The following is a 13177-nucleotide window of genomic DNA, read 5'->3' on the forward strand; positions in this document are numbered from 1 at the left end:
TTCCTGTTTTTGTTAATGTTTGTTTAATAAGGCCTTTCTATGTTGACTAAAGAATAGCTTGGTCTCCAGTTTTGGAAACCTCCGGGTTTCCGGCACTTGGGACGTGACTCCACGCCCCTTCCATTCATGTCTATGGGAGGGGCGTGACGGCCATCACGCCTCCTTCCATACACATGCAGGGAGATCGCGGGGGGTCCCAGCGGCGGGCCCCCTGCGATCAGACATTTGGATAGGGGATAAAATGTTTTTGCCCGGAATACCACTTTAATTTGCCATATTCATAAAAGGTAAAATTTTCTCTGGGCATGCAAACTTAACTGGGCTCACAAATTTTTTGACTTAATTTGGTCAGTGTTTTTTAATCGAAAACGAGTGGGTCAAAATACAGGTTAAAATTTTCCATTATATGTTTTCACTGTGTCAGTTCCTCTTCTAATTTTGGCTAAAAATACTGCCAAAATAAGGACCAAAATACTACATGTAAACTCAGCCTAATGCATAATCGATCATACTTTCTTACTAAGGAAAATGTAAATTGTAGATCGTTTTTGTTGAAAAGCTCTCCTTAACACTGTAGTCCATGCTTGTTTTACATTATAACTCGAATCTGCTTTTAACATAAAATGGGTTATCCAGGAATAAAACTGGCTCCAGAAAGTTAAACAGATTTGTAAATTACGTCTATTAAAATATATTAATCCTTTCAGTACTTATGAGCTGCTGAAGTGGAGTTGTTCTTTTCTAAGTGTCTCTGATGACACCTGTATCGGGAACTGTCCAGGGTAGAATCAAATCCCTATAGCAAACCTCTTCTACTCTATGCAGTTCCAGAGACAAGCAGAGATGTCAGCAGAGAGCACTGTTGTCAGACAGAAAATAACAACTCAACTTCAGCAGCTGATAACTAAGGGGAGAATTAAGATTTTTTAATAGAAGTAATTTACAAATCTGTTTAACTTTCTGGAGCCAGTTGATATAAAAAAAAATAAAAAAAAAATAAAAAGTTTTTCCCTGGAATACCCTTTTAACTGTTCACTTCTTTATAGATGTTGTCCAAGATTCCACCTACAGGAGAATCGTTCTTACTACTTTCTCAAGATCTTGGAATGAAAATCTACAATAGGTTTTCAATCCGCAAACAATTGCAGGGAAGTCACATGGACAGAATTCGGTATTTGTATAAGGAGTACAGCCAGTTGTTATCTACAGAGGGAAAGGTAAGTTTTATTTGATCTGATGGTTACATTGTGAGACAAATTTACTATTCTCTTCATGGGGAACGGTTTTATAATTATTTTTTTTTATACCAGATGTTATTGTCATCCCTGTTTTTTCTTTTTTTTTTGTTCTCTTCTTTTCTTATTGCAGATCTCTTGTCTTCTTCCAAGGGAATTGTGGGAGAACTTGGAACATGAAAAATTTGGAGGCTCATGTTCGCCACGTGTACATTCCTCATGGCCTCGATCTCTTTTAGTACAATTGGGAACACACTTGGTAGAATTAATGGTTCAAACAATAAAATTGAAAAATAACATGTACAGTCTTCGAAGTGAACAAAAACTTATACCAGTACTGTATCACATGTATTCTTTCCGCAGCACACGCCAGGTATGTATGTTTTACTATGTACTTGTGTTTAGCTGACTTTAGTTTTTTTCTTTAAATTCAACTTCAAATTAGCGATTAAACTAGTAAAACAATATGGTTGTTAGGAGGCCCAGTGACAGTGCCCATGTAAAGTTGTTCTCTTTTGCCCCCTATAACACTTTTTATTTTTCTGTATACAGGGCTGGACCTGGACGTGATCTGTAGTTTTTTATAGTTATCATTTTTGCTTTGATGGGACTTTTTGATTGCTTTATATTAATTTTTTTCTAGTATATGAAATGACCAAAAGTCTGCACTTCTAGACCTTGGTATTTTTAAGTTAAAATAGTTAAATTTTTAAGGTTACGAAATTCACCATGCCGTTTTATTGATGGTATATTTTAAGGCCGCAGGGATTAGATCAGTCAAGATATTGGACAGAGGTCCCCTTACCTGCCTCCGTCCATCCTCCCAGCGTCTTCTTCTCTGGTCTGCCTTCCAGCAGACCAGAAAAGTAGACCACTGATGATACTGATCAGTGCTATGCCTAGCACTGAACAGTATTAGCAATCTAATAATTGCTATAAATAGCCCCCTATGGGGACATAAAAAGTATAAAATAAAAAAGTGAAAAGAAAAAAATTAAAAAGACCCTCCCCCAATAAAAATTTTAATCGGCCCTTTTCTCAATTTTACAAATTAAAAGGGTAAAAAAAAAATATTAACCCCTTAAGGACCTAGGACGTACTGGTACGTCCTTGGTCCTGCTCCCGTGAAATAACGCGGGGTTACACGGTAACCCCGCATCATATCACGGCGGGCCCGGCGTCATAGTGAAGTCGGTACCCGCCGCTGCCGATTGTGGCACAGCGCGCTATTAACCCTTTAGCTGCGCGCTCAGAGCTGAGCCGCACGGCTAAAAGCGAAAGTGAAACCATGCCGGTTAACTCAGTGGGCTGTTCGGGATAGCCGCGGCGAAATTGCGGCATCCCGGACAGCGGGAGGGCCCCTACCTGCCTCCTCGCTGTCCGATCACCGAATGACTGCTCAGTGCCTGAGATCCAGGCACGAGCAGTCATGCGGCAGAATCGTCGATCACTGGTTTCCTATGAGAAACCAGTGATCAATGTAAAAGATCAGTGTGTGCAGTGTTATATGTCCCTATGGGAGCTATAACACTGAAAAAAAAAAGTGAATGAATATCATTTAACCCCTCCCCTATTAAAAGTTTGAATCACCCCCCTTTTCCCATAAAAAAAAAACAGTGTAAATAAAAATAAACATATATGGTATCACCGCGTGCGGAAATGTCCGAATTATAAAAATATATCATTAATTAAACCTCTCGGTCAATGGCGTGCGCACAAAGAAATTCCAAAGTCCAAAATAGTGCATTTTTGGTCACTTTTTATATAATTTAAAAATGAATAAAAAGCGATCAATAAGTCCCAATAATGCAAAAATGGTACCGTTAAAAACTTCAGATCACGGCGCAAAAAATGAAAATGAGCCCTCATACCGCCCCATACACGGAAAAATTAAAAAGTTATAGGGGTCAGAAGATGACAATTTTAAACGTATTGATTTTCCAGCATGTAGTTATGATTTTTTCCAGAAGTACGACAAAATCAAACCTATATAAGTAGGGTATCATTTTAATCGTATGGACCTACAGAATAAAGATAAGGTGTCATTTTTACCGAAAAATGTACTACGTAGAAATGGAAGCCCCCAAAAGTTACAAAACAGCGTTTTTTTTTTTCAATTTTGTCGCACAATGATTTTTTTTTCCATTTCACCGTAGATTTTTGGGCAAAATGACTGATGTCATTACAAAGTAGAATTGGTGGTTCAAAAAATAAGCAATCATATGGATTTTTAGGTGCAAAATTGAAAGAGTTATGATTTTTTAAAGGCAAGGAGCAAAAAACGAAAATGCAAAAACTGAAAAATCCCCAGTCCTTAAGGGGTTAAAGGAGTAGTCTAGTGCAGACTGTTACAACTCCGTTGTGCCCTGGCTGCGGCGTCTAATGAACCCTGTAAACGCTCCCTGTTGGTCCGGTGGGGTGGATCGCCCTCCCGCAGCGCAATCGCAGAGGGTGGGCGATCCACTGTGGAGGTAGCCGGAGGGCTTACCTCTGTTTCCTTGCTGGTTCCAGCTCTCGCATTGATAAAGCCTTGCTGGACTAGGCTTTATCTGAGATCGAGCAGACCAGAGCAGAAGATCACCGATAACATTGATCAGTGCTATGCATAGCACTGAACAGTATTAGCAATCAAATGATTGATATAAATAGTCCCCTATGGGGACTATTAAAGTGTAAAAATAAGTTCTAAAAAAAATAAATAAAAAAAACAAAAGTGAAAACTCCCCTCCCCCAATAAAAATGTAAATTGACCCTTTTTCCCATTTTACCTACCTTTTTTCTTTTTATTTATTTTCTTTTTTACGTTCACGCAGTTCAACGTACGGGATCATTAACATTCTATTTTAATAGTTCGGATATTTATGATTGCGGTGATACCAAATATGTTTAATTTTTTTAAATTTTATTAATAAACATATTTGGTATCGCCGCATGCATAAATATCTGAACTGTTAAAATATAATGTTCATGATCCCATACGGTGAACGTGATAAAAAATATATAGAGATGAGCGAAGTTACAGCGATTCGATTCATCACGAACTTCTCGGCTCGGCAGTTGCTGACCACCGGAGCACCTGAAAGCTGAACTACCGTATTTATCGGGGTATACCACGCACCGGCCTATAACACGCACCCTCATTTTACCAAGGATATTTGGGTAAAAAAAGTTTTTTACCCAAATATCCATGGTAAAATGAGGGTGCGTGTGTGCTCGTGTGTGCGCGTGTATACCCCGATACACCCCCAGGAAAGGCAGGGGGAGAGAGGCCGTCACTGCCCGCTTCTCTCCCCCTGCCTTTCCTGGGGTCTAGAGCGCTGCTGCCGGCCCTTCTCACCCCCTGGCTATCGGCGCCGCTGCCCGTTCTGTCCCCCTGACTATCGGTACTAAGCGGCGCCGACAGCCAGGGGGAGAGAAGGGGCAGCGGCACCCATTGCCGGTGCCGCTGCCCCGTTGCCTCCCCCCATCCCCGGTGGCATAATTACCTGAGTCGGGTCCGCGCTGCAGCAGGCCTCCGGCGTGCGTCCCCTGCGTCGTTGCTATGCACGGCGCGGCGCACTGACGTCATGCGCCGCGCCGTGCAGCGCATAGCAACGACGAAGGGGACGCACGCCGGAGGCCTGCTGCAGCGCGGACCCGACTCAGGTAATTATGCCACCGGGGATGGGGGGAGGCAACGGGGCAGCGGCACCGGCAATCGGTGCCGCTGCCCTTTCTCTCCCCCTGGCTATCGGCGCCGGCAGTGGGGCACCGGTACCGATAGTCAGGGGGACAGAACGGGCAGCGGCGCCGATAGCCAGGGGGTGAGAAGGGCCGGCAGCAGGGCTCTATACCCCAGGGAAGGCAGGGGGAGAGAAGCGGGCAGCGACTGCTTCTCTCCCCCTGCCTTTCCTGGGGCGGTATCGGCGTATAACACGCACATAGACTTTAGGCCAAAAAATGTTAACCTAAAAAGTGCGTGTTATACGCCGATAAATACGGTAATTTATGCAGGCTAAAGTCAGCGACTGTCAAACCAAGAAGTTTGTGACGAATTGAATCACTGTAACTTCGCTTCGCTCATCCCTTAAAAAAATGTAAAAAATAAAAAAAGTCAAATTGCTGCTTTTTTGTAACATTTTATTTTAAAAAAATTGATAAAAAAAATGTATTAAAAGTTTTATATATGCAAATGTGGTATCAATAAAAAGTACAGATCACGGCACAAAAAATGAGCCCCATACTGCCGCTTATACGGAAAAATGAAAAAGTTATAGGTCAGCAAAATAGAGGGATTTTAACCCCTTAAGGACCAAGGACGTATGAGTACATCCTTGGTCCCGCTCCCGTGATATAACGCGGGGTCCCACGGTGACCACGCATCATATCACGGCGAGCCCAGCGTCATAGTGAAGCCGGGACCCACCTCTAATAGCGTGCGGCACTGATCGCGGTGCCGCGCGCTATTAACCCTTTAGCCGCTATTAACCCTTTAGTAAAAGTGCCCGGCTAGCTCAGGGAGCTGTTCGGGATCGCCGCGGTATAATCGCGGCATCCCTAACAGCTGTACTACAGGAGGAAGGTCTCTTACCTTCCTTCCTGCAGTCCGATCGCCGATTGAATGCTTCAAGCCTGAGATCCAGGCTTGAGCAATCAATTGCCGAAAATGCTGATCATTGCATCTCTATGGAGATGCATTGAACAGTGTTAAAGATCAGTAAATGCAATGTTATAGCCCCCTATGGGGGCTATAATATTGCAAAAGAAAAATTTAAAAAAATCATTAACCCTTTGAATTATCCCTTCCCCTAATAAAAGTTTGAATCACCCGGCATTTCCAATAATAAAAAAAAAACAGTGTAAATAAAAACAAAAATAAACATGTGTGGTATCGCCGCGTGCGGAAATGTCCGAATTAAAAAAATATACCGCTAATTAAACCGCACGGTCAATGGCGTACGCGCAAAAAAATTCAGTCCAAAATGGCGTATTTTGGGTCACTTTTTATATCATGAAAAGATGAATAAAAAGCGATCAAAAAGTCAGATCAATGCAAAAATGGTAGCGACAAAAACTTCAGATCACGGCGCAAAAAATGAACCCTCATAGCGCCCTGAACACGAAAAAAAAAAAAAGTTATAGGGGTCAGAAGATGACAATTTTAAATGTATAAACTTTCCTGCACGTTATGATTTTTTTCTGAAGTAATACAAAATCAAACCTATATAAGTAGGGTATCATTTTAACCGTATGGACCTAGAGAATAAAGATAAGGTGTCACTTTTACCGAAAAATGTACTACGTAGAAACGGAAGCCCCCAAAAGTTACAAAATGGCTGTATTTTTTCAATTTTGTCGCACAATGATTTTTTTCCCCGTTTCGCCGTAGATATCATTGCAAAGTAGAATTGGTGGCGCAAAAAATAAGCCATAATACAGATTTTTAGGTGCAAAATTTATAGAGTTATGATTTTTTAAAGGTAAGGAGGGAAAAACGAAAGAGCAAAAACGGAAAAATGCCCGGCCCTTAAGGGGTTAAACGTACTAATTTGGTTAAAAAGTTTGCGATTTTTTTTTTTTTTAAAGCGGTACAATAATAGAAAAGTATGTAATCATGGGTATCATTTTAATTGTATTGACCCACAGAATTTAAAAAAATTTCATTTTTACCTTAAATTCTACGGCGTGAATACAAAACCTTCCAAAATTTGCAGAATTGCGGTTTTCTTTTCAATTTCCCCACAAAATAGTTTTTTTTTATTGTAACATACATTTTATGGTAAAATAAGTGATGTCATTACAAAGGACAAATGGCTGCGCAAAAAACAAGCCCTCCTACTCATCTGTGGATGAAAATATAAAAGTTATGATTTTTAGAAGGCGAGGAGTAAAAAATGAAAACATAAAAATTAAGTCCTTAAAGCCAAAAGGACTATCCCATTTTCACCTTAAGGACCAGGCCAATTTTATTTTTGAGTTTTCATTTTTTCTTCCTCGCCTTCCAGAATCCATAACTCTTTTATATTTCCAGACCCATATGAGGGCTTGATGTTTGCGTGACCAATTGTATTTTGTAATGTCACCTCTCATTTTACCATAAAATGTACGGCAAACCCCAAAAATTATTTTTTTAGTGAGGAAATTTAAATCAAAACCGCAATTTTACAAAATTTGGAGGGTTTCGTTTTCACGCTGTACAAGTTACGGTACAAAAAACAATATTATGTGGGTCAATACAATTAAAAATGATACCCATCTGTACATTTCTATTATTGTACTGCTTTTAAAAAATATTACACTTTTGTACGCTTAAAATCACCCTATTTTGACCACCTATAACCTTTTCATTTTTCCTTATTCACCGTATGGGCTCATAAACATTATATTTTTATAGTTCAGACAGTTGCGCATGCGGCAATATCAAATATGTTTATTAATTTTGTTTCTTTTACGCTTTTTGGGGTAAAATGGGAAAAAGGGACAATTTACATTTTTATTGAGGGAGGGGATTTTTCAAAGTTTTTTCACATTATTTTTTTTTTTTTAAGTTTTAACTTTTATTTAATTTTATTAATTTTTTTACACTTTTTATGTCCCCATAGGGGACTATCTATAGGAATCATTTGATTCCTAATACTGTTCAGTGCTATGCATAGGGCATAGCACTGATCAGTGTTATCGACAATCTTCTGCTCTGGTCTGCTCGATCTCAGACCAGAGCAGAAGAACCCTGGAGGCAGGTGAGAGGACCTTCGGCCGCCATTTTAGATGATCGGATCCCAGCGGCAGCGCCACGGGCGATCTGATCATCTATTTAAACATGCGCATTGCCGCAATCTATATTGATCACGGCATCTGAGAGGTTAATGGCGGACATCAGCGCGATTGCTGATGTCCGACGGGTCCCGGCTGCCGATAGAGCATGACGCGAGCACCGCTCTGATGGTCGCGGTCATGTACAGGGGTAAATGTACGTCCTGGTGCACAAAGTACCTCTGCACCAGGACGTACATTTACGTCTGTGTTCATTAAGGGGTGAAGGCCAAAATGGGCTGTGTGCTTAAGGGGTTAATAGTTTGGACATTTCCACTTATTTTTATTTACAATATTTGACAAATTGGAAAAGGGGGTTGATTAAACCTTTTTCTTAGGGGAGGGGCTATTTACATAATTTCTTTTTTTATTTTGTATTTTTTTAACAATTTTTTTAGTCCCCATAGGGGACTATTACATGCAATTTTTTGATGAAGAACAGTGCTTTTGTTGCCAAGATTTAGGAATTAATGGCTGTGTGTTGGGGGGACACAACATTAAACACTGTTATACAGGCTGTGCACTCACTACATTACATTGTAGCAGAGTGTCATTTCTTCAGTGCTGTACATGAAGATATAATAAAATACCGTATTTATCGGCGTATAACACGCACTTTTTAGGCTAAAATTTTTTGCCTAAAGTCTACCTGCGTGTTTTACGCCGATAAGCCGCTGAAGTTCAATGATTTAAAGCGGGCGCTTTAAATCAATGAACTGCAGCGGCTTTGCAGGTGCAGAGACTGCCACCGCTACCGGCTTCTCTGCCCCTGCCTGTCCTGGGGTCTAGAGCCCTGCTGCCGCCCCTTCTCTCCCCCTGGCTATCGGTGCCGCTGCCCGTTCTCTCCCCCTGGCTATCGGTGCCGCTGCCCGTTCTCTCCCCATGACGTCGTTCTGCTTCCCCTGCGTTGTTGCTATGCGCTGCGAGACGCAATGACGTCACTCGTCATTGCGCCGTGCAGGGCATAGCAGCGACGCAGGGGACGTACACCGGAGGCCTGAAGCAGCGCGGACCCGACCCCGGCAACAGGTAATTATACAACCGGGGATGGGGGGACGCAACGGGGCAGCGGCGCCGGCAATGGGTGCCGCTGCCCCTTCTCTCCCCCTGGCTATCGGCGGCGCTGCCCCATTGCTGGCGCCGCTTCTCTCCCTCTGGCTATCGGCGCCGGCAATGGGGCGCCGGCGCCGATAGTCAGGGGGGAGAAAACGGGCAGCGGCGCAGATAGCCAGCGGGAGAGAAGCGGGCAGCGACGGCGCCTCACCCCTGAAGCGGGCAGCGACGGCGCCTTTTTTTACCTAAATATCCTTGGTAAAATGAGGGTGCGTGTTATAGGCCGGTGCGTGGCATACCCCGATAAATACGGTAATTACAAAAATGTGAGGTTGTTATCACTTATTTGAAATACTGTATGCCATTTATCTAACAGTAAAACATATTTAAGTAATGGCATCTATAAAAAGGTCCAATTAGCTATAAACTAGTAGGTGTAATATGAAACTGCACCCATTAACCCCTTAAAGCATACCGGTCAAATCCAACAAAAAAAAAAAACATTTTTTAATATATCACTCAGCACCTAATCCTGACCATGTACATCAAATTTTTATGTGTCTAGCATCTTTATTTATTTTTTTATTACTCTTTTAATTTAGCTCACTAATCTGAATTCATCTGAAAGGGAGGAGGCGTGGCCTCACTGTGCAGGTCTCCGCCCCCTCCCTCAGTATGCTGTCTGCTCACATCTCCCCTAGCATTAGCAAAACTACAACTCCCAGCTTGTCCTCACTGACAGTAGCAGGACACAAGCTGACAATGGGAGGATTTTTCCTCCAGCTGTGAGCCCTGCACTCACAGCTGTCAATCAAGGAAGTGTGTCCATGATGCATGGACACAGCAGGACTAGTATGTGTCCAAGCAGGCAGGGGGGGCAGTTGTTTGACTGGCTTTTTAGTATGAAATACTGAAAATTTTCTAATGAAAGCAATTGCAAAACCTATTGGTTTTACATGCATTACAACATATCAAAAGTTTTTGTATCTGACAGTGCCCATTTAAGGACCAAGGACGTACCGGTATGTCCTGAGTCTGCTCCCTTACTATAACGCAGGGGCCACGGCGTGGCCCAGCCTCTAACAACAGCCGGGACCCGTGGCTAATAGCGCGCGGCACTGATCGCGTTGCTGCGTGCTGTTAACCCTTTAGATGCGGCGTTCAAAGTTGAACGTGTCTAAAGTGAAAGTAAACCAATGCCGGTTAGCTCAGGGAGCTGTTCGGGATCGCCGTGGTGAAATTGTGGCATCCCGAACAGCTGTAGGACAGCAGGAGGCTCCCCTTACCTGCCTCCTGTTGTCCGATTGCCGAATGATTGCTCAGTGCCTGAGATCCAAGCATGAGCATTCAAGCGGCAGAATCATTGATTAATTATGAGAAACCATTGATCAACGTAAAAGATCAGTGTGTGCAGTTTTATAGGTCCCTATGGGAGCTATAACACTGCAAAAAAAAAGTTAATAAAGATCATTTAACCCCTGATAAAAGTTTGAATCACCCCCTTTTCCCATTTAAAAAATAAACTGTGTAAATTAAAATAAAGATATGTGGTATCGCCGCGTGTGCTAATGTCCGAATTATAAAAATATATCAGTAATTAAACCGCTCGGTCAATGGCGTACGTGCAAAAAAATTCAAAAGTCCAAAATAGTGTATTTTTGGTCACTTTTTATATCATGAAAAAATGAATAAAAAGCGATCAAAAAGTCCTATCAATGCAAAAATGGTACCGCTAAAAACTTCAGAGCACAGCGCAAAAAATGAGCCCTCATACTGCCCCATATGCAAAAAAGTAAAAAGGTTATAGGGGTCAGAAGATGACAATTTTAAATGTATACATTTTCCTGCATGTAGTTATGATTTTTTCCAGAAGTACGACAAAATCAAACCTATATAAGTAGGGTATCATTTTAATCTTATGGACCTATAGAATAAAGATAAGGTGTCATTTTTACCGAAAAATGTACTGCTCAGAAACAGAAGCCCCCAAATGTTACAAAATTGTGTTTTTTCTTCAATTTTGTCACACAATGATTTTTTTTCCCGTTTTGTCGTAGATTTTTCGGTAAAATGACTGATGTCATTACAAATTAGAATTGGTGGCGCAAAAAATAAGCCATCATATGGATTTTTAGGTGCAAAATTGAAAGGGTTATGATTTTTTAAAGGTAAGGAGGAAAAAATGAAAGTGCAAAAACGGAAAAAACCCTGGTCCTTAATGGGATAAACAGCCTCTGCACTCCTGTGGAAGCACATACTGCTTGAAATCCCCTATAAGGCTGGGTTCACAAGTCCGGCTTAGTGAACCCAAGCTAAAACTCCATGCAACTGATGCCAACGTGCATCAGTTGTTTAGCATCTGGTTTCCATTATTTCTAAATGTCGGACAGGGGAACGCAGCAAGATGCGTTCCCCTGTTTGGCATATCTAACCATTTGGTGTCCAACATGACATGCCAGCTAAATGTAATGTAATATGTCTTATTCAAACAAATTGGATCAGATCTTCCCTCCAAAGCTTTTTTTTTTTTTTTTTTTAACAGTGCTGGAGGGAAAGGCTACCAGACAAGGGACATATGTGAAGGGGGTCTTATCCTTTAAACGTTTTTACATATTTCCTGTGTTATTTTACTTACTTTTGATATACCCATATGTTGCTGTTCTCAGATTGGCCTCATCAAACCACACCCAATTTACAGCCAAATATTGTTGGATGCTGGAGAGATGCTACTAACTTTTGAAACTGCTGTAATGCCTATGCGATGTCCTCCATTGCCTTGGACTTCTCCCCACTTTGGAGCCTACCTACTTTCTCCTGCCAAGCTTATGCGATGCAATGAGGGAGCAGTTCAGCATCTATTACTTTTGGAAAAAAGTGCACCAGGGCAACTGTTTCCAGTGCTAGATTCTCTCAACCAGCTTGGAATATGTGCATGGCGGATTAACCAGCCAATTCTTGATATTATTGTGTCCATCTTTAATGATAAAGGCAGTGAAAAGCTGGACATTCCTCCACCTCTCTCAGAAGCTCCTGCTCTTCCAGTTCAAAAACTAGGGGCACTGAGCTCCTGGGACAAATTGTCATATCAAAAGGAGCAATCACGTTGCAGGAAGAAAGCTGCTGAAATGTTTAGTCTGCGAATGGATGCTCTGTATAAACTGTCTATTGCCAATCACCTGAGGGATCAGATTTTTTGGTTCCCTCACAACATGGACTTCCGTGGCCGTACCTATCCTTGCCCTCCATATTTTAACCATTTAGGAAGTGACGTGACACGTGCTTTGCTGCTGTTTGCTGAAGGCCGACCACTAGGATCAAATGGTCTAGATTGGTTGAAGACTCATCTCATCAACCTTACTGGGCTTAAGAAAAAAAGCTCTCTTCAAGAACGGAAGCAGTATGCAGATGAAATCATGGATGACATACTAGACTCTGCTGATAGACCTCTGACTGTGAGATTGTATTTTAAAAAAAATTCCCTTTTTTTTCACCATATTTCTGTTCATTATTTTAATTTTTCTATTTTTTTCCTGCAGGGTAGGAAATGGTGGATAGAGGCAGATGAGCCTTGGCAGACATTGGCATGCTGCATGGAAGTTGCAAATGCAACCCGCTCTCCAGATCCTACTAAATACATTTCTCATTTTCCTGTTCACCAGGTAAAGTTCACAGCTCACTTTGTGGCAAAAGTCATCTTGTAGTCATTGGTATTCAGAGACTCAGGAGATACAAGGAGAAAAGAGGTTCTACAAAAGCAGCAGCCAACAGCAACCTGTCTGTCATCTTATGTAATCTTGTTAGTGAGCACAGGCTGCATATATCAATCTCTATGTCATGATCTTTTGGCGTACCAAAATAGCTAAGTGGTATTCCACAATTTGAGAGGCGTATTCCAACTTTATACAGCGATCAACCATGACTGTTAATGGGGTGTTCTAGAATTTTTGAACTTTTAAGCAATAGCTGCTAATGCCAAATGTACGGTGTCAATTAACTTAGCTTCTGCATTATTATACACTAGCTTTTACCTGCGGCTTCGCTCGCGTTAAATTTGGGGTAAAATAGATCTACTTTTTACGATCCTATAGTAATGAGGC

General features: G+C 41.6%; 1 protein-coding gene across 1 annotated transcript in view; it reads left to right on the forward strand.

Annotated features, from left to right (window-relative positions):
- POLRMT (RNA polymerase mitochondrial) overlaps positions 1–13177 on the forward strand; it is an 83479-nt gene that overhangs the window by 36383 nt on the left and 33919 nt on the right. The window contains exons 8-11 of the mRNA XM_056562741.1: positions 1047–1217; positions 1369–1608; positions 11747–12532; positions 12617–12739. Of these exons, the coding sequence (XP_056418716.1) occupies positions 1047–1217; positions 1369–1608; positions 11747–12532; positions 12617–12739 (1320 nt within the window). The remainder of the gene's footprint in view (positions 1–1046; positions 1218–1368; positions 1609–11746; positions 12533–12616; positions 12740–13177) is intronic.

Source organism: Hyla sarda, chromosome 1 (genome assembly GCF_029499605.1).
Source record: "Hyla sarda isolate aHylSar1 chromosome 1, aHylSar1.hap1, whole genome shotgun sequence".
NCBI classification, from domain to species: Eukaryota; Metazoa; Chordata; class Amphibia; order Anura; family Hylidae; genus Hyla; species Hyla sarda.